This window comes from Bufo bufo, chromosome 2, assembly GCF_905171765.1.
Source record: "Bufo bufo chromosome 2, aBufBuf1.1, whole genome shotgun sequence".
Lineage (NCBI taxonomy): Eukaryota > Metazoa > Chordata > Amphibia > Anura > Bufonidae > Bufo > Bufo bufo.
In genome coordinates this window covers 256,724,866-256,746,986 of record NC_053390.1, presented here as the reverse complement: position 1 = coordinate 256,746,986, position 22,121 = coordinate 256,724,866, and the positions used below count along the sequence as shown (strand labels likewise).

General features: G+C 43.6%; 1 protein-coding gene across 2 annotated transcripts in view; it reads left to right on the top strand.

The window, feature by feature from the left end:
* Positions 1–22,121, top strand: part of LOC120988767 (serotransferrin-A-like) — a 136,692-nt gene that overhangs the window by 97,827 nt on the left and 16,744 nt on the right. Inside the window, exons 10-11 of one of the 2 annotated variants that reach the window (XM_040416459.1) lie at positions 351–441; positions 1,936–1,971. In XM_040416459.1, coding sequence (XP_040272393.1) covers positions 351–441; positions 1,936–1,971 — 127 coding nt within the window. Of the gene's footprint in view, positions 1–350; positions 442–1,911; positions 1,972–22,121 lie in introns of both variants that reach the window. The other variant, XM_040416458.1, reaches the window with a different exon arrangement.

Sequence of the window (22,121 nt, the reverse complement as noted above, 5' to 3'; positions counted from 1 at the left end):
TGATGACCTATACAGAGGATAGGTCATCAGTATTTAAGTCTCAGAAAACCATTTTAAATCTCCTAATGATTGAGTTCAGTTGTTTCATTCAGTCACATACTTTATTCACACTTTTAACATAACACAACAGCCGTCCCGTATCAGCTATTTACAGCCATACTAAATAGCAAAGTGTAAATCAGCATTAGCTGCCGCTGACACATGAAATACCGTCTCTTACTTCACCGAGGCCAGGAACTTCGGTGAACTTCGGTGACAAATACCTACCATCAATGACAACCCCTTGTACCTTCCTACAATATATATACTGTATATATACATTAAGGTTTTTTTTTTTTTCTTGTATGTAGAGTAATGAGGCCGATGCTGTTACACTAGATGCCACTCATGCATATATAGCTGGAAGATGCGGACTTCAACCAGCAGCAATGGAATACTGGGGTGAGTATAATGCATCGTATACGATAAACCTACTCTACATACTGAAAAGGTCAGTGTTACCCTTGCTTTACATTTTTTTTTGTGTCATCTCTTTTTATTTGAGAAAAGGAACATGAAAAAGATCAGGACAAGGCTTCAGACAAGTAACAAAAAATGGAGGATTCATTAGATTAACACAGTTGTACTAATCCCTTCTACAACCTGTAGGAGTTTTCACCACCATGATAATATGGGGCAAGAGGGCACTGTTTTTGCCTGTGTATAGGATTTATTATAGTTTGTAACCATATGTGGCCTGACAAAAATACTGATTCACTATTGAAAAACTTTCCCATTAATAGTAATAAAGGAAATTCTCATGCCAACTTGAACTTTGGGATTGTCACTGGCAGTGCCTGACACCTTTCCCCTTGTTCTTCCTAAGTGCTCATGCACACAGTTGTAGTTTTGGTCGCGGAACAGGTGTGGACCCATTCATCTCAATTTGGCGATTTGCGGACCACAAAACACTTACAGCTGTGTGCATGAGTCCTAATTGCTGTTAACGTGGGAGTCTGTCAGTCTTTCATGCTGACCGTGGTTAGGATTAGTAAATCTGCCCAAATGTAGCTAAAAAGCAGGTAGCAGATTTAATAATTGTCAAAATTTAGGCCGTTTAAACTGATTCCCCGGATTTATCATAGTGACTGACGCTGATAAATCTGGCGCAACTTTAGACTGTACAGTCTAACTTTATACCACCTGTTGGTTAGCTAAGTTTGCAATAGAATTTTGTGACGAATTTTCCAGTGAAGCAATGTCCCTTTTCAAAAAAAGCCACAAGCTTTTAATGAACATGGCACTATGGATTATACTCTTTCGCTTACTTGATTCATGAATATGTCTAAAATGAGATGCATCAAATGGCACAAAAAATGCCCCACATTTGTCACAATTAACACCTTAATTCAGGTGCAGTCTCAATAGTAAATGAGGGCCTATGCTTTTTTTCGTAGGGTCTACATGCCTTATCCCTTGAGGTTTTCTCACAGTTTTCACAATTTTAACCCATTGACTTTAAACCCTTATGTAAAGCCATGGTCATTTATAAGGCTGGGTTCCCACATGCAGGTTTTTAGGCAGTGGTTCCAAAATTAAGGAAAAGTACAGAGAATACACAAAACCTGCATGTATGAATCCAGCCTAAGGTTGGGGATACACGGTGATCTTGGGCGACAGGTGTCCAGCGACCAAAGATCTAAATGTAGCAGGGCAACCATAGAAATGAAGGGGTTTGCAGCATGACACGCATGTTTGCATCGACAATGACATCAGAATAAAAAAAAACTCCATTAATTTCTATGGCTGCTCTGCTACACTGCGATAGCACCCAAGAGCGCTGTGTAGCCCCAGCCTAAAAGACCTAGGAAAAAAATCTGATGTTTACTTTAAAGTGGCAGCATAAAGTAATGTTCTCTTGTATTCCCATAGGTAATAATTCAGATTGTCTTACAGATCCTAAAGAGCTCCTACAGGGCCTCCTAGAGAGAGGTATGGTATAATAATAATATGACAAATAATGCTCAAAATACAGTATATCTTAAAGAGGACCTTTCACCATTCCTGACATGTCTGTTTTAGGCTACTTTCACACTTGCGGCAGAGAGATCCGGCAAGCAGTTCCGTCGCCGGAACTGCCTGCCGGATCAGGCAAAATGTATGCTAACTGATGGCATTAGTAAGACTGATCAGGATCCTGATCAGTCTTAAAAATGCCTGATCAGTCGAAAAAATGCATTGAAATGCCGGATCCGTCTTTCCGGTGTCATCCGGCAAAAACGGATCCGGCATTTATTTTTTCACCTTTTTTTCAGTCGGCGCATGCGCATACCGGAAGGACGGATCCGGCATTCCGGTATTCTGAATGCCGGATCCGGCACTAATACATTCCTATGGGAAAAAATGCCTGATCCGGCATTCAGGCATGTCTTCAGTTTTTTTAGCCGGAGATAAAACCGTAGCATGCTGCGGTTTTCTCTTTTGCCTGATCAGTCAAAACGACTGAACTGAAGACATCCTGATGCAAACTGAACGGATTACTCTCCATTCAGAATGCATGGGGACATACCTGATCAGTTCTTTTCAGGTATAGAGCCCCTGTGACGGAACTCTATGCCGGAAAAGAACAACGCAAGTGTGAAAGTAGCCTTAATAGCTTCATGCATTCCCCATGTAACAACAATTCTGTAGCATCTGTTCTTTTTATTTTTTTGTAAACATATTTTATTGAATTTTCAAATAAACATAGGCTACAATCCTAGTAATAATTTGGCGACATTACTCATGATTGAGTATTGACAATCTTGATACAGAGACCCCAAATGCTGTAGTTGACGTGTGTCTAATTTTCTGTTATTTGCAAAAATAAAGTGTATCACTCTTCAGAAAGGTCTTGTGTCAATCATGACAGTGATTATTGTTAGTATAAAACACCAAAACTAGTTCCATATAAATATATCCGATCCATATATTGTCAAATTAACAGTACAAAAATAATATATGAATACTCACTAAATCATATTAAATAATATACCAAAACAAGATATAATCATACCATACAAAATTTTATTATAATCACTGTAATACACATGACTGACTAAGACACAGGGTTAAAAACAAAATTAAACACTAGGGCTGGTGGTGCATGATTGGTGGACTAAAAAGATAATAAAGTGCAAGTGCAAATACGCGGTCAGCAGCAATAATTGAATAGGTAGATACATAGATACTGGCTCCAACAGCAACTGACTACAAGATGGTTAGACCAAAAATGATTCGTACATTAAACAAAATATCACCAGCGTCACCGTTGTGGCACACACGGAGCATGAGGGCGTACAGTATCAAATGGGTAAAGAGCCAATGCAGCTTAACATTAGTCACCAAAAGTTGGCAACATCTACCAAAAAGAAAGAGGGAAATACCGTTGCAAATTATACTGACCGCAATATAGTCCACAGCAAAATACAAGCACCACCAGTCCACTCCCCAACGCGCGTTTCGCGTACTGCTTTCTCAAGGAGTAGTGGACCACAAGACATATGTCAAGATGTGTATGGATATCCTTAGTGATAACCAATCATATAGGATTCTTGAGAGAAATCCTGGCTCGGTTTTCCTCCAAGAATTAAAAGCGATCCTAACAAGAGGTCTCAGACAAAATATGATTGACCAGCAGGAATTTGATTTCCTTTTACCAGATTACCCCATAACAGTAACATTTTACTCTCTACCTAAGATACATAAGGGGCTCACACCGCTTAAGGGGCGTCCAATTGTGTCCGGAGTAGGAAGTATCGGACAAAATGTTGGCATCTATGTCGACCACATCATCAGACCATTTGTGGAGACTCTCCCCTCCTATATACAATTTTTCCATCTTTAATGACCGATACTACCACCAGCTCAGGGGTACCGCGATGGGTAGCCCATGTGCGCAGGCATGCGCAAATTTACTCCTGGGCTGGATGAAATAGGCCTGAGGTTTACCTCAACCTGTAACTCCAATACTCTTCCCTTCCTAGATGTGCAAATACAGAGAGGACGGAATAATTTAATCAGTACTACCATATTCCGTAAATCCACAGCAACAAATAGCCTCCTGAGATGGGAGAGTGCACACCCCTACTCGTTAAAGGGATTCCAAAAGGGCAATACATGCGAGTACGACATAACTGTTCAAATATGTCTAACTTTAAGAAACAGGCGAATGATCTGAGGTCTAGGATCTAGGTTCAGAGAAAGAGGATACCCTGATGGGATCTTCAGAACCGCCTTTGAGTCAGCATGTGTGTCCAAAAGAGAAACATTACTAATCCCCCAAAAATCTGAGAATACACAGAAACAACCGATAAGAATTATCGGCATGTTTGATAACGCATATGAACGTGTCAGGAAGATCTTAACAAGACACTGGGACATACTGTGCGATGACCCAGATCTTCGGGACGTGATTGGGCCCTATCCTCAGATTACGTACAGGAAAGGACGGAGTCTGAGAGATAGATTGGTCCATAGCCACTACCAGCCTCCAATAAGACAAGGAGGATGGCTAACACGATGCCTGAAAGGGTAACAAAAGAATTTACATGCTCAAAGACAGGTACCATATATAAAATCAAGGATTTTATTAATTGTCAGACAACAGGAGTGGTCTACTTGGCACAATGTAGTTGTCCATTAGACTACATTGGAAAAACCAAAAGAGAACTGAGACGACGTATCCGGGACCACTATAATGACATTGTAAATAAAAAGGACGGGACGATCTGTGGCGAGACACATGATCATGGTAAATGGAGGAGACATAAAGTGTATCAAATTCATGGGAATTTAGCATATCCCACAAATACGGAGAGGAGGCGACTGGGATAATAGGATCCTAAGAAAAGAGACAAGATGGATTTTCATAATGCAATCCACTGTACCAAACGGACTAAATGAGATGCTATCTTTCAAGCCATTTTTATAATGTGTGTATAGTAAGATCCCTATAAAAACTGCACCCCCCATGCCAAGTAATATCCCAGGACATCACAGCCATACTAATGTTATACAAGAGCATCTGCTCCCAAATACTGATATGATCGCCCAGTACACAATTAATGGGAATCTGTCACCTAGTTTGAGCATATGAAACTGTTACCATAGCAATGTTCAATAAAGTACCTTCATTCCAGCATGTGTCTGCTTTCTTTTATTCAAGTTTTTATTTAGATCCAAAAGCGATTTTTCTGATATGCTAATTAAGCTTCAAGGTGCCCAGAGGGGCGTTATTCCTCTCCTCTAGTGCCCAGTAACGCCCCCCTGCAGTGCCCAGTCCGCCTTTCTTCCAAGCCAAGCACACCTCCTTAGAAATAAATTTACTCCCACATACTTGCCGAACGGCGCCGCCCCCCTCCACTACGTCATGTAATTTATTCACCCCAAGATCCTTGCGTCCTCCTTTCTTGCCCTCCGTAATATCGCGCAGCCGCAGTATCGCCGACTGCCTGCGCCTGTATGATACTCTGGCTCCTGAGGGCAACAGCCTCAATAGTGTCACTGGGCATGCGCCGAGCCCAGTGACGTAATCAGAGCGCTGTTGCCTCAGGAGCCGTAGTATCGTACAGGCGCAGGCAGTCGGCGATAATGACGTAGCGGAGGGGGCGGCTCCGATGTGGGAGTAAATTCATTTATGAGGAGGCGTGCTGGGCTTGAAATAAAGGCCGGCTGGGCACTGCAGGGGGGCGTTACTGGGCACTAGAGGAGAGGAATAATGCCCCTCTGGGCACCTTGAAGCTTAATTAGCATATTTTAAAAATCACTTTTTGATCAAAATGAAAACTTGAATAAAAGAAAGAAGACACATGCTGGAATGAAGGTACTTTATTGAACATTGCTATGTTAACAGTTTTATATGCTCAAACTAGGTGACAGATTCCCTTTAATGACAGCTACATCAATGTCATATAATAGCCTCTGCCTCCAAATGCTGACGTGATCATGCAGTAATCTATGAGCCTTGTATGCTTATAATGCCCCATATATTCTCCCACAGATATATCATGAATGCTCCAAATAGATTAATGATCAGATGACCAGGTTGGCCATCGGAATATCAAAGATAGATAATGTGAGCGATGCTGTGCAGGAACTTGTGGTAGTAAACACTCCGCCGCTGCCCAGGACGCTGAATCGCCCTGATGATCAGATCAGAGGTGAATCTGACAGCGGGAGTGCTGGCCGGGGACATGTCGAAAGATCCCCATGACAACAGGCCCGCCCACCTGTGCGTCATAACGACCTAGAGGCAGGAACAGGGTGCGAGATCGCAATGAGGTTGGTACTCTCTGATCCGCCCCAGCCCGTCCAGCTATGCTGAGGCACAGTGGCGGAATATAATTGGGGCGTTCGGGTCTGTAGCCCCGGGCCCGGCATCGCTGGGGGTAGAGATGGCCTTGCGGTTCGCCCGGCGGTCGTTTCGCGGCGAACTTTGCGTGTTTGCGATTCGTCGAACATGCGAACATATAGAGATATTCGCGCCCGCCATATTCTTTTACATTGTGAAGAACTTTGACCCATGACACCACCATCAGGTGGTACAGGACAGCCAATTGAGACGTTTCAGCACACGGACATAACCCCTACCTTTTAAATAAACCTGATCTGGCCGCCATTTTACATTCAGTGTTTTGCCAGTGTAGGGAGAGGTTGCTGTGTGGAGCAGGGACAGGCTGTTAGGGACACCATTGAATGATATAGGGTAGCCGGGCACACTCAATATACTGGGAACATATAGAATTTAATATACTCATAAAATCATAAAATATGACCATACATATAATATGCAACAATGGATGAAATATAATAGCCTAAAAATTGATGAAATATAATAACTTAAAGATAAACAGCCAAAAATGAATGATAAGAAAATGCAGTGTATGAATAAATAAGATGTTACAGTAGTCCTATAATGTGCATCTGCACCAGGGACAATACCCCCAAAGTCAACCAGTAATGCTTAGTAGTACACTTGGCTTCCAATAGTGGTATGTATCGGCATCAAGCCCATGTTACTGTTTCCAGAATGGTATAGACAGTCTTAATCAATAGTACATACTCCAGATATATTGCTTTGGTATATTCTCGGTAAGTAAAAGTTTAGCGGCGTCCCGCTGTACTTACAAGTCAGCGGCGTCCCGCTGAACTGTTCTGAATGCTGCGCTTTTCCAATGTATGGTCTTGTTGGCGTGCTGTTCGGAAAAGTGCTTACCGTGCCTGCTGAATACCCCTTTATTGCTCTGGACACCTCTCTTGTAAAGCTGGAGACCAGTGTCTTGCAAGCTCTATCCGTACGACTTCCGCGCCGGTGGCTGTTTGCACGTGTCTACTGATGCTGTAGCTTGTGGTAGTGCCGTAAATTTCCACTCATCGCGCACTGGACAGTTTCTTGTGGGTAAATTAGCACACAGAAAATTTGTATCCAATAAAGTTCCAATATGTCTGGGGGATCCTTGACCATCGGAATATCAAAGATAGAAAATGTGAGCGATGCTGTGCATGAACTTGTGGTAGTAAACACTCTGCCGCTGCCCAGGACGCTGAATCGCCTTGATGATCAGATCAGAGGCGAATCTGACAGCGGAAGTGCCGGCCGGGGACATGTCGAAAGATCCCCATGACAACAGGCCCGCCCACCTGTGCGTCATAACCACCTAGAGGCAGGAACAGGGTGCGAGATCGCAATGAGGTTGGTACTCTCGGATCCGCCCCAGCCCGTCCAGCTATGCTGAGGCACAGTGGCGGAATATAATTGGGGCGTTCGGGTCTGTAGCCCCGGGCCCGGCATCGCTGGGGGTAGAGATGGCCTTGCGGTTCGCCCGGCGGTCGTTTCGCGGCGAACTTTGCGTGTTTGCGATTCGTCGAACATGCGAACATATAGAGATATTCGCGCCCGCCATATTCTTTTACATTGTGAAGAACTTTGACCCATGACACCACCATCAGGTGGTACAGGACAGCCAATTGAGACGTTTCAGCACACGGACATAACCCCTACCTTTTAAATAAACCTGATCTGGCCGCCATTTTACATTCAGTGTTTTGCCAGTGTAGGGAGAGGTTGCTGTGTGGAGCAGGGACAGGCTGTTAGGGACACCATTGAATGATATAGGGTAGCCGGGCACACTCAATATACTGGGAACATATAGAATTTAATATACTCATAAAATCATAAAATATGACCATACATATAATATGCAACAATGGATGAAATATAATAGCCTAAAAATTGATGAAATATAATAACTTAAAGATAAACAGCCAAAAATGAATGATAAGAAAATGCAGTGTATGAATAAATAAGATGTTACAGTAGTCCTATAATGTGCATCTGCACCAGGGACAATACCCCCAAAGTCAACCAGTAATGCTTAGTAGTACACTTGGCTTCCAATAGTGGTATGTATCGGCATCAAGCCCATGTTACTGTTTCCAGAATGGTATAGACAGTCTTAATCAATAGTACATACTCCAGATATATTGCTTTGGTATATTCTCGGTAAGTAAAAGTTTAGCGGCGTCCCGCTGTACTTACAAGTCAGCGGCGTCCCGCTGAACTGTTCTGAATGCTGCGCTTTTCCAATGTATGGTCTTGTTGGCGTGCTGTTCGGAAAAGTGCTTACCGTGCCTGCTGAATACCCCTTTATTGCTCTGGACACCTCTCTTGTAAAGCTGGAGACCAGTGTCTTGCAAGCTCTATCCGTACGACTTCCGCGCCGGTGGCTGTTTGCACGTGTCTACTGATGCTGTAGCTTGTGGTAGTGCCGTAAATTTCCACTCATCGCGCACTGGACAGTTTCTTGTGGGTAAATTAGCACACAGAAAATTTGTATCCAATAAAGTTCCAATATGTCTGGGGGATCCTTGACCATCGGAATATCAAAGATAGAAAATGTGAGCGATGCTGTGCAGGAACTTGTGGTAGTAAACACTCTGCCGCTGCCCAGGACGCTGAATCGCCTTGATGATCAGATCAGAGGCGAATCTGACAGCGGAAGTGCCGGCCGGGGACGCGTCGAAAGATCCCCATGACAACAGGCCCGCCCACCTGTGCGTCATAACCACCTAGAGGCAGGAACAGGGTGCGAGATCGCAATGAGGTTGGTACTCTCGGATCCGCCCCAGCCCGTCCAGCTATGCTGAGGCACAGTGGCGGATTATAATTGGGGTATTCGGGTCTGTAGCCCATTGTAGCCAATTGAGACGTTTCAGCACACGGACATACCCCCTACCTTATATATAAACCTGATCTGGCCATCATTTTACATTCAGTGTTTTGCCAGTGTAGGGAGAGGTTGCTGTGTGGAGCAGGGACAGGCTGTTAGGGACAAACGCTAGCTAATAGGGCCACAAAAGTCCTTTTAAGGACTGGTATAGGTGTGCTATTGATAGGTGTGATACACAGAGGGGTGCTATATACTTATAATATACTTTTATAATGAGTCAAACACACATAGATCTATATAGTGATCACCTGGAAGTCAGGAGACTAGAGGCTAGGGGCTTACTAGGGCCATTTTTATATAGGGTAAGGTTCCGGATGGGGTCGCTCTTATCAGGCCGGGTGGTCTGTGGTTAGGCTATCAGGGCCAGAATAGCACCCCCCTGTAGGGCAATATCATGGACAGTTCTTTGCCCACCCTGTCCTTCAATACCACATCATCATCTAGCCCAGGGATAGATGGTTTTTGCTTTCCCTCCTGCATTCATGGATGTGCACTGGAATCCCCCGGATTGGGGTAGGACATATGGTTTCTGATTTGGTGCTGCCGAGCACTTGTTATTGCCTACCACATCTATGCTTTTTGCTTAACTTTAATAATTTTATTTATTTTCATTTTGAGGGATATCTTTTCCATTCACACGTCCGCAAAATGGGTCCGCATCCGTTCCAAAATTTTGCGGAACGGGTGCAGACCCATTCATTTTCAATGGGGCCGGAATGTGCTGCCCGCAACCGCATTTCCGCATCCGTGCTTCCGTTTCCGAAAAAAAATAGAACACGTCCTATTCTTGTCCGCAATTGCAGACAAGATTAGGCATTTTCTATTATAGTGCCGGCGATGTGCGGTCCGCAAATTGCGGAATACACATTGCCGGTGTCCGTGTCTTGCGGATCCGCAAAACACTTACGGACATGTGAATGGACCCTCATAGTAACATTATTAAAGGTTGCGTTTTATCTTTATGTCTATTCTAATGGATTGCCTTCCTTGTACAATGTTATAATATACTTTCTATGTTAGAAAGTATTTTATAGTACTACGCAGGTCGGGTGTGCAGAGGTCTGATACACAGACAGGAGGTGTACACCAATGGATGTGCCTTTGACATGTTAATAAGATGTCCAATCTTGGAGTTTGGATCCGCTCCATCGCTCGGGTAGGGAGGGGGGGGGGGGGACTGGGCTTTAGTTGGGTAGGGAGGGTTGGTTTCCTGTTGATAAATTATTGGATGGGTAATGTGGTTCTGTACCAGATATACTTTGTAACTAGAATACATGATTTCATGTGCTTCTTGTACCATGGTTTATGTTACTTGTGATACTTATGTAAGTAACTATCTGTCCGATCATGTAATGCTATGGTATTTTTGTCATCAACTGTTGCATGTATGCTGTACAGACTGTCTTCCTTTGCTTTTTCGTGATTTTTTGAAAAACCAAATAAAAATTATCTGATTTAAAAAAAGAAAGTATTTTATAGTGCATTTGTATTGTGCGGCAGTTGTGTGCGGTTCTGCTGCGATACTGCAGGTACATAGAGGGACAAGCGTTATTGGAACAAATAATTTCTACTGGTGTGATATGCCAGTCGCCCCCCAAAAAAACTGATTGAAGCGGGGTGTTATATACCAATATACTTTCTTTATACTGCATTTGGGTACTGTATTGTGCATTTGCGCATGCGAGTACGCAAAAATTATATTGCCGATATTTCGCATTGAAAAAAATAATGAATGGAGAGCGCAAATTCGAATAATACATCTGGTATGTCACTGTCCATGTTGTGGGACTATTTGTGCACTTCTAGTAATTATTTCTTGGCTGCAAATATCAGCTGAAGGTTTTTCAGGTTCGCCTGCCATTAAAATGAATGGGACCCGTCGCGAACTTGCGGTTCGCGAACATTTGATCGCGTTCGCAAACCGTCCCGGCAGATGTTCGTCCATCACTAGCTGGGGGGCCCAACGCCGACCCAAACGCCCACAAGCTACGCCGGGGTACGGGAGCGCATAGTTCCCTTCCCCGCTGCCATCCGCCGAATACCGCCAGTGCGGTAGTAAAACCCCTGTGCCTGGACGCAGCACACTGACGTGTGTGCACAGCGCGCCTGCACCATCTACAAGTGAGCTCCGACTGGGACACAGGTAAGTATTAGCTTTTTTTTTTTTTTTTGTGTGCGCCAACTGCCAACTTTGGGGGACATTACTGAAGGGACAGTGGGGGGGAAATTACTAGTGGGGGGGAAATTAATACTGTGGGGGCAGTGTGAGGGACAATTAATACTGTGGGGGCAAATTACTACAATTGGGGGAATTAATACTGTGAGGGCAGTGTGGAGAAATGAATACTGTGGGGGCAGTGTGGAGAAATTAATACTGTGGGGGAAGTATGGAAAAAATTAATACTGTGGGGCCAGTGGGGTGGGCAAATTATTTAATGGATGGCAGTGTCGGCGGCAAATTACCTAATGGGGGGCAGTGTGGGGGCAAATTACCTAATGGGGGGCAGTGTGGGGGCAAATTACTATATGGATGGCAGTGTGGGGGAAATTACTGTATGGAGCAGTGTGGGATGGAAATTACTATATGGAGCAGTGTGGGGGAAATTACTATATGGAGCATTGTGGGGGAAATTACTATATGGTGCAGTGTGGGGGAAATTACTATATGGAGCAGTGTGGGGGAAATTACTATATGGAGCAGTGTGGGGGAAATTACTATATGGAGCAGTGTGGGGGAAATTACTATATGGAGCAGTGTGGGGGAAATTACTATATGGAGCAGTGTGGGGGAAATTACTATATGGAGCAGTGTGGGGGAAATTACTATATGGAGCAGTGTGGGGGAAATTACTAAATGGGGCAGTGTGGTGGAAATTACTAAATGGGGCGGTGTGGGGGAAATTACTATATGGTGCGGTGTGGGGGAAATTACTATATGGGGCGGTGTGGGGGAAATTACTATATGGGGCGGTGTGGGGGAAATTACTATATGGGGCGGTGTGGGGGAAATTACTATACGGAGCAGTGTAAGAGAAATTACTATATGGAGAAGTTTGGGGGAAATTACTATTCGGAGCAGTGTGGGGGCAATTACTGTATGGAGCAGTGGGGGGGGGGGGGGAATTACTGCATGGAGCAGTGTGGGGGAAATTACTGCATGGAGCAGTGTGGGGGAAATTACTGTATGGAGCAGTGTGGGGGAAATTACTGTATGGAGCAGTGTGGGGGAAATTACCCCGATCTCTTACAGGGGGCTGTGATCCGCACAATTAACCCCTCAGGTGCCGCTGAGATGGTGAGTTGAGGGTGATGTGCAGTTTTCTGCCACACATACAGGGGTGCACCAAGCCTTTCTGCTGCCTAAGGTGAAAATTGAAACAGCCCCCCCCATACCAAATTCTCAACCTAACCACTTCCCTCCTAACATTACATACACCACTACAAAAGATAAAAGGTAATGCAGTACCACATACCTCTTACATCCAGTGATGTCTCCTTTAATGTACACGTTCTCTTTTCTCATGTTCTCCTTTGAAACCCGGCTGCTATGATAACTTCTTTCAGCCGCATCTCGTCTCTGCAGAGTATGACAAACAGACATCTTAGTTTCCTACTTTTTCATCATCCCACCTTCTGAAAACCTCATCTTGCCACCGCCAATACTGTGCCCACTGTGCTTCCCAACACTATACTGCAGAAACAGTCCACCCGAAAATACTAGTACTACACAGATAGTGCCCCTTTTAATAATTATTGGGACGCAGTGCTCTAAAAAATAACTGAGCAAAGCAAATAGTGGCACTAATAGTGTTGCAATCTTAAAGGGGCTGTCTCACTTCAGTAAGTGGCATTTATCATGTAGAGGAAGTTAATACAAGCCACTTACTAATGTATTGTGATTGTCCATATTGCTTCCTTTGCTGGCTGGATTCATTTTTCTATCACATTATATACTGCTCGTTTCCATGGTTACAGACCACCCTGCAATCCATCAGTGGTGGTCGTGCTTGCACAAAATAGGGAAAAACGCTAGCCTATGTGCGCTCCCATGGTCCCGGCCACCGGAGAGGCTGACGCTGTTTCCTATAGTGTGCAAGCACGACCACCACTGATGGATTGCAGGGTGGCCTGTAACCATGGAAACGAGCAGTGTAAAATGTGATGAAAAAATGAATCTACCCAGCAAAGGAAGCAATATGGACAATCACAGTACATTAGTAAGTGGCTTATATTAACTTTCTCTACATGATGAATGTCATTTGGTGAAATGAGACAACCCATTTAATGTCCCCCCCAAAAAACTGATCTAAACTAGTACTGTGCCAGGGTGCCCCCCACAGTAATAGTGCACACAACAGTCTCTCCAATAGTAATAATTCTCTGCCAGAGCGCATTTAGTAGTAATTGTGCCCCTACAGTGCCCCGAACAGTACTAATATCCCCACGGTGCCCCAGAAGTAATAATGCTCCCATAATGCCCATACTAGTAATCATATTACCCATAGTACCCCAGTAGTAATAAAGCTCACCATAATGCCCACCAGTAGTAATAGTTCTCCTTATAATGTGTGACAGTAGAAAAATGTCCCCTTATAATGTGCACCAGTACAAAAAATACCCGATTATAATGTGAGCCAGTACCAGAAATGCACCCATAACGTGTGCCAGTACAAAAAATGCCCCGTTGTGTGCCAGTACAAAAATACCTCCTTTAAGTGCCCCCAGTAGAGCCAATATCCCCATAGCGCCCCCATAATGCGATCGCCTCAGCTCGCCTAATTGGCGTTATACACATAGCGTTATACTGAGAATAAATTAGACACAGGTGGACTATATTTACTAATTAGGTGACTTCGAAAGGCAATTGGTCACACTGGATTTCATTTCGGGGTATCAGAGTACAGGGGCTGAATACAAATGTACGCAACACTTTCCAGATTATTATTTATTAAACATTCTGAAAACCATGTATTATTATATTTTCATTTCACACATACTTACTAACCTGTGTTGGTCTATCACAGAAAATCCCAATAATATTGTGAGTGTAACGTGAAAAAATGTGGAAATGTTAAAGGGGTATGAATACGTTTTCAAGGCACTGTAGATGCATGTGAAAAGACATAGTTCTGGCACTTTATAAATCACTAATCAGACCACACATGGAGTACTGTGTACAGTTCTGGGCACAAGACAGACATAGCAGAACTGGAGAAGGTTCAGAGGAGGACAACTAAAGTAATAACTGGAATGGGTGGATTACAGTACCCAAAAAATATAATCAAAATTAGGGTTATTCAGTTTAGAAAAAAAGACGACTAAGAGGAGATCTAATTACTATGTATAAATATATCAGGGGTCAGTACAGAGATCACTCCCATCATCTATTTATCCCCAGGACTGTGACTGTGACAAGGGGACATCCTCCTCGTCTGGAGGAAAGAAGGTTTCTACATCAACATACAATGAGATTCTTTATTGTAAGAGCAGTGAGACTATGGAACTCTGTGTCAGAGGTGGTGGTGATGGTGAACTCCCTAAGGCCCCCTGCACATGGTGCAGTTTATGCGTGGTTTTTCTATCAGGAGTCTCTTAGAAACACAGGAATACAGTATCAGCAAAGTGTATGGGATTACCGCCGCTGAACATGGCACCAGACTCGACAGAGTCGAGCACAGGATCCAGTTACTGGAAGGCTCTTGCCATAAAATGAAAACTCACCTAGAGTCAGTGCTGTGGGATAACAGACTATTGAAAGACAAGACGACCTTGAGAATCGCTCTCGCATGAACAACCTGCGAATCATTGGCATCCCAGAATCGATTCCCTCCCAAGATCTTCTACGCATATGTGAGTGTGATATACCAGCGGTGCTGGGGCTACTGAACCGGCGCAAAGTAGAAAGGGCACACAGACTTGGCCATGACCTACAAGCTGGGAAAGACGATAATTTGAAGGCCCCAAGCGCACTGGCTAGGCGCCCCAGGCCAGTAATATTGAAATACCTGGACTTTACAGATAAAACAGCGATTCTGCGCTCTTACAAACAAAACCGCTCAGCGGTGGAGATCAAAGACCAAAGACTCGTAATTTTCTGAGATAACGAAGACGAAGGTGGGAATTCTCCATCATTTGCTCGGAGTTGTATAAGAGGCACATCAGATTCGCTCGATTATATCCAGCGCTGTTGAAAGTTTTCCACGCAGATGGAACCACAACAACCTACACTTCCATAAGAGAAGCGCGAAGCAGCCTGGACATTGACATTCCTGGGCTGCAGCGACAAGGATCTCCTCTGCACCGGAACGAACACCCACCCGCCGGAGACTACGTAGACAAGCCAGAAAACCAAGAAGATACATCACGTTGGTCTGTCCAGAGAGAAGAATACTCGCCAGAACACCAGATACCCACCAGAACCAACATGAGAACTCTTGGGAAACCCGTTGCTCACCGTACAAATAACCATTAATACCCAAACAACACTCTATATCCTTTGGTTATAGTCAATGCATTTATGGTGGTGTGGGGGTGGGCTACAGGGGATAATCTTTTGAAGTGAAGGGGGTCGATAGGCTTGTTGTTTGAACTTTATCAAGTGACAAACTGGAGTTTAACCTTGAGTTTTGGTGTTACCTTGATGTTTTGGTTTTTGGACGACCATGTTGGAAAAAAGTGGAGTCTCTAGCAGCTGCACAAGATGGCAGCCCTTATCCCTCATGGTTTCCCCATTGGGCTGTTTATTGATATTTTTTATTTTATAAAAAATTTTTTACTACCTTTATCCTTTTCTATTTTTACAGAAATACTCTTTTGTGCAACATGTTCTGTTAATGTTATCACTTTCTGGGGAAGGGAAGGGATGGGTGGGTGTAAACCAGATGCTGTGGCTAATGTATACTGTGACAAGCGGAGACAAATCTTATAGGGCACCAAGTGAAACTATATGCGGGTGATAACCTGGAATGTGTAAGGCATCTTTCACACGGGCGAGTATTCCGCGCGGATGCGATGCGTGAGGTGAACGCATTGCACCCGCACTGAATACCGACCCATTCATTTCTATGGGGCTGTTTACATGAGCGGTGATTTTCACGCATCACTTGTGCGTTGCGTGAAAATCGCAGCATGCTCTATATTCTGCGTTTTTCACGCAACGCAGGGCCCATAGAAGTGAATGGGGTTGCGTGAAAATCGCAAGCATCCGCAAGCAAGTGCGGATGCGGTGCGATTTTCACGCTCGGTTGCTAGGAGACGATCGGGATGGAGACCCGATCATTAATTATTTTCCCTTATAACATGGTTATAAGGGAAAATAATAGCATTCTGAATACAGAATGCTAAGTAAAATAGGGCTGGAGGGGTTAAAAATTTTTTTAACTCACCTTATTCCACTTGATCGCGAAGCCCGGCATCTCCTTCTGTATCCTTTGCTGAACAGGACCTGTGGTGAGCATTAATTACAGGTAAAGGACCTGTGGTGACGTCACTCCGGTCATCACATGATCTTTTACCATGGTGATGGATCATGGGATGACCGGAGTGACGTCACCACAGGTCCTTTACCTGTAATTAATGCTCACCACAGGTCCTATTCAGCAAAGGAGACAGAAGGAGATGCCGGGCTTCGCGATCAAGTGGAATAAGGTGAGTTAAATTTTTTTATATATTTTTTTTAACCCCTCCAGCCCTATTTTACTTAGCATTCTGTATTCAGAATGCTATTATTTTCCCTTATAACCATGTTATAAGGGAAAATAATACAATCTACAGAACACCGATCCCAAGCCCGAACTTCTGTGAAGAAGTTTGGGTACCAAACATTTGCGATTTTTCTCACGCGAGTGCAAAACGCATTACAATGTTTTGCACTCGCGCGGAAAAATCGCGCATGTTCCCGCAACGCACCCGCACATTTTCCCGCAATGCCCGTTTGAAAGTGGCCTTAGGGTTGAAGTCCCTCAAAAAAGGATGATGGTGCTCCACTATTTAAAAAGGCTAAAGGCAGATGTGGCTCTGCTTCAAGAGACATCTGAGTGAGGCGGACAGCGCTAGAATGCAAAAACTGTGGGTGGGGAAGGTTTTGTGTTCTCCATCCACAAATTCCAAAACAGGAGTGTTGACACTACTGCACAAGAATCTGCCATATTCTGTGCAGTCATTCTTCGGATGGGGAGGGGAGGATATTGCGGGTCTGCCTACACTCTTCGTCCCCAAACCCCCAGAACAAAGAGGCATGGATTAAGGCGAAGTCAGCATATTAACAATGGGTACATAAAAAAGAAACTATGAATAGGACACAATTTGAAGTCCAACTATATAAATATGGGAACAAAGAAGGAAGGTGACCGTTCCATACCCCCTCAATCCTGGCTCTAAAAGATGAAAAGAGATACACTCACCCAATGCCGTCCAAAATAAATGAAGTGCTTAAAGATTTTTACTCTGACCTGTATATAGGACAGATGGGTAATTTAGATGAGGCGAAGGAAGGGCTCATACGCACACCTCTGCCCAAAATTACTCCTGTAGATTTGGCCACGTTTAACACCCCAATTACAATAGAGGAGGTAACAGAGGTTATTGGGAATTTGACATCCAATAAGGCCTCAGGCCTAGACGGTTTTTTACGGGAGAATTCTATAAAGCAATGAGAGACACTATTGCGCCCCTACTGACCTCTCTGTACAATGAATATATGTCGGGTCGACAGATGTCAGAACTAGCGCGCACTACATATATAAAAGTGCTACCAAAACCGGGCAAAGACACTTTGATGGCAGCCTCTTATAGGTCAATATCCCTCATAAATGTAGACATAAAGATAATGTCCAAAATACTAGCGATTCGGATCAGCTAGTTGATGCCTGAACTCCTTACACCAACATAAGCGGGTTTCACTCAAAAAAGAGCTGCGGTAACGAACATTAGGAAAGTACTGGCGGTGCTGAATGACATTATGATGTGGCCTTGAGTCGGCCAGTCCTCGGCCATTATAGCAATTGATGCAGAGAAAGCGTTCAATAACGTGGCTTGGGACTGGCTGAACAGAGTGCTGGATTCGGTAGGACAGGTGGGGCCATTTCGCCGTTATCTAACAGCTCTATATGATATCCCCATGGCACAGGTGTGCACTCCAGGTTTTTTATCCCCCAAATTCACACTCCAAAAGGGCACACGCCAGGGCTGCCCTCTATCCCCACTGCTCTTTAACCTGGCAATTGAACCGCTCTCTAGAGCCATAGCTACAAACATAATGGGCAATACTGAAGTTAAACATGCGCTATTCACGAATGACCTGTTGTTTTTTCTGGCACATCCGCAAACGGACCTGCCAAAATTATTCAATCTTCTTGCCCTCTTTGGCTCCTTCTCGGGCTTCAAAGTGAATATATCTAAATGTGAAATGTTGTGCCTGACTCAGGCACGAGATTCCACAACCTGGGAAACTATGCCGGTGAAAATAGCCCATCGCTCTATCAAATACCTGGGAATTCACATAGGCAAAACGCCAGAATCTCTGTACCATCTAAACTAACCTGATCTGATCAAACACATGTCATCGGACCTAGAGAGATGGAGACATCTTCCCCTGTACCTGATGGGCAGATGTTATTTAATAAAAATTATATGTTTCCCGACAGTATGATATCAGCTGCAGACAATACCACTACTTCTAAAACACGCAGATGTTAACACTCTTCATGCAGCCTTTCATTGCTTTTTTTGGGCGGCCAAAAGACCAAGAATCGCATCGCCAACACTGATGTTGAATAGAGGAGATGGAGGGTTGGGCTTCCCTGACATACGCCATTATAATGTAGCCAGCTTGATGAGGCATGGCATAGACGGGATCAAGAGGACATCCCAATTCTCCAACTTCACCTTAGAGACACACCTGATACAGCCATGGAGTCTTAATCCACTACTAAACACTAGATATTCAGCCTTTCCCACACATCTAAAAAAAAGTGTATTACTTAAAGACACAGTGGCAGTTTAGAAAGCGGCCAGAAAACGTAATCGCTTATTCTTGCTCATCTCTAAACACCTCTACCCATGGAGGCACCCAGAATTCCCAGCAGGATTCTTGAACAAACAGTTCTTTAAGTGGCAGACAAACGGCATTAAATCAATGAAAGAATAATGGGACATTAAAAAATCACAATACTACTCCTTTACAGACCTATGTGACCTATACCAACTGGATAAAAAACACTACCTAGCTTAGCATCAAATTATAGAATTCCTGAAGGGTAGATTGCTAGACTCTAATTCGGAATTATCTCCAAATGATTTTGATAACATGATCTTACCCAAACATACCACAATCTCCATAGCCTCTCTATACGGTGATATCAGGAAGTATCTAACACACCAAAACAGAAACATCCTTTTTAAGGGATGGGGCAAGAATCTAAAATCAGATACACACAGAAGACAGCCTGAGAGGATGGAAAAATGTACAAAAAGCTGTCTCCAGCGAAATATGGAGGGAGACGCACTTTAAATTTATACTTAAAGCCATATGTGGTTTTAATATTAAGATAAGTAAAGATATCTCAAATGGGGGAAGACAGACAATATACCCTAAATGCACGATCCCCAGCGCTGACCTATACCACTGCATCTGGGAATGTAAGCCAGTGGCAGACTTATGGGGACATATAATACAGGATTTCAAAGATAAACTCCAGACAAAACTAGGGCGAACCACTGGGGAACTCCTCTTTCATATAACCGCTCCCCAGACACCATTGGTGGCTCATGTTGTCCTACTAGCCACTAAACAATGTATTCTCAAACACTGGCTATCTCCAACGGTACCGAATATACAGTAGTTTAATGACCATGTCAAAACCTGCATTTTGGCAGACAGATGGGAAGCAGATAAATGCAGGTATAAATCTTCCAAATCATATCAGACGAAATGGATGACATTTATTCAAGCATTATATTCCTTGGATGAGGCAAATGAGCTAATCTGAAGGGGGAACTGCGGATAATAACGATATGAACCAAACCGCCCATTATAATATGCATTATCGACTAACTATTATTTGCTAACAATCTCTTAATTTGTGACAGAAATATCCCTCGGGAATGGCAGAAACTCAGTTTAAAGACAATATCAGCTACATCATCTGGGGGGAGGGGGGAGGATTGAGGGTTGGGGGTTATAGGATATATGAAATTGGAATGTTGTATCAAAACATTTGTCATGTAACATTTGTCATTTGTCATGGTTATCTTGAATGTATCGTACGTTTATTTGAAAAAAAAGTAAAATACAGGGAGTGCAGAATTATTAGGCAAATGAGTATTTTGACCACATCATCCTCTTTATGCATGTTGTCTTACTCCAAGCTGTATAGGCTCGAAAGCCTACTACCAATTAAGCATATTAGGTGATGTGCATCTCTGTAATGAGAAGGGGTGTGGTCTAATGACATCAACACCCTATATCAGGTGTGCATAATTATTAGGCAACTTCCTTTCCTTTGGCAAAATGGGTCAAAAGAAGGACTTGACAGGCTCAGAAAAGTCAAAAATAGTGAGATATCTTGCAGAGGGATGCAGCACTCTTAAAATTGCAAAGCTTCTGAAGCGTGATCATCGAACAATCAAGCGTTTCATTCAAAATAGTCAACAGGGTCGCAAGAAGCGTGTGGAAAAACCAAGGCGCAAAATAACTGCCCATGAACTGAGAAAAGTCAAGCGTGCAGCTGCCAAGATGCCACTTGCCACCAGTTTGGCCATATTTCAGAGCTGCAACATCACTGGAGTGCCCAAAAGCACAAGGAGTGCAATACTCAGAGACATGGCCAAGGTAAGAAAGGCTGAAAGACGACCACCACTGAACAAGACACACAAGCTGAAACGTCAAGACTGGGCCAAGAAATATCTCAAGACTGATTTTTCTAAGGTTTTATGGACTGATGAAATGAGAGTGAGTCTTGATGGGCTAGATGGATGGGCCCGTGGCTGGATTGGTAAAGGGCAGAGAGCTCCAGTCCGACTCAGACGCCAGCAAGGTGGAGGTGGAGTACTGGTTTGGGCTGGTATCATCAAAGATGAGCTTGTGGGGCCTTTTCGGGTTGAGGATGGAGTCAAGCTCAACTCCCAGTCCTACTGCCAGTTTCTGGAAGACACATTCTTCAAGCAGTGGTACAGGAAGAAGTCTGCATCCTTCAAGAAAAACATGATTTTCATGCAGGACAATGCTCCATCACACGCGTCCAAGTACTCCACAGCGTGGCTGGCAAGAAAGGGTATAAAAGAAGAAAATCTAATGACATGGCCTCCTTGTTCACCTGATCTGAACCCCATTGAGAACCTGTGGTCCATCATCAAATGTGAGATTTACAAGGAGGGAAAACAGTACACCTCTCTGAACAGTGTCTGGGAGGCTGTGGTTGCTGCTGCACGCAATGTTGATGGTGAACAGATCAAAACACTGACAGAATCCATGGATGGCAGGCTTTTGAGCGTCCTTGCAAAGAAAGGTGGCTATATTGGTCACTGATTTGTTTTTGTTTTGTTTTTGAATGTCAGAAATGTATATTTGTGAATGTTGAGATGTTATATTGGTTTCACTGGTAAAAATAAATAATTGAAATGGGTATATATTAGTTTTTTGTTAAGTTGCCTAATAATTATGCACAGTAATAGTCACCTGCACACACAGATATCCCCCTAAAATAGCTAAAACTAAAAACAAACTAAAAACTACTTCCAAAAATATTCAGCTTTGATATTAATGAGTTTTTTGGGTTCATTGAGAACATGGTTGTTGTTCAATAATAAAATTAATCCTCAAAAATACAACTTGCCTAATAATTCTGCACTCCCTGTATATATATAAAAAAAAGT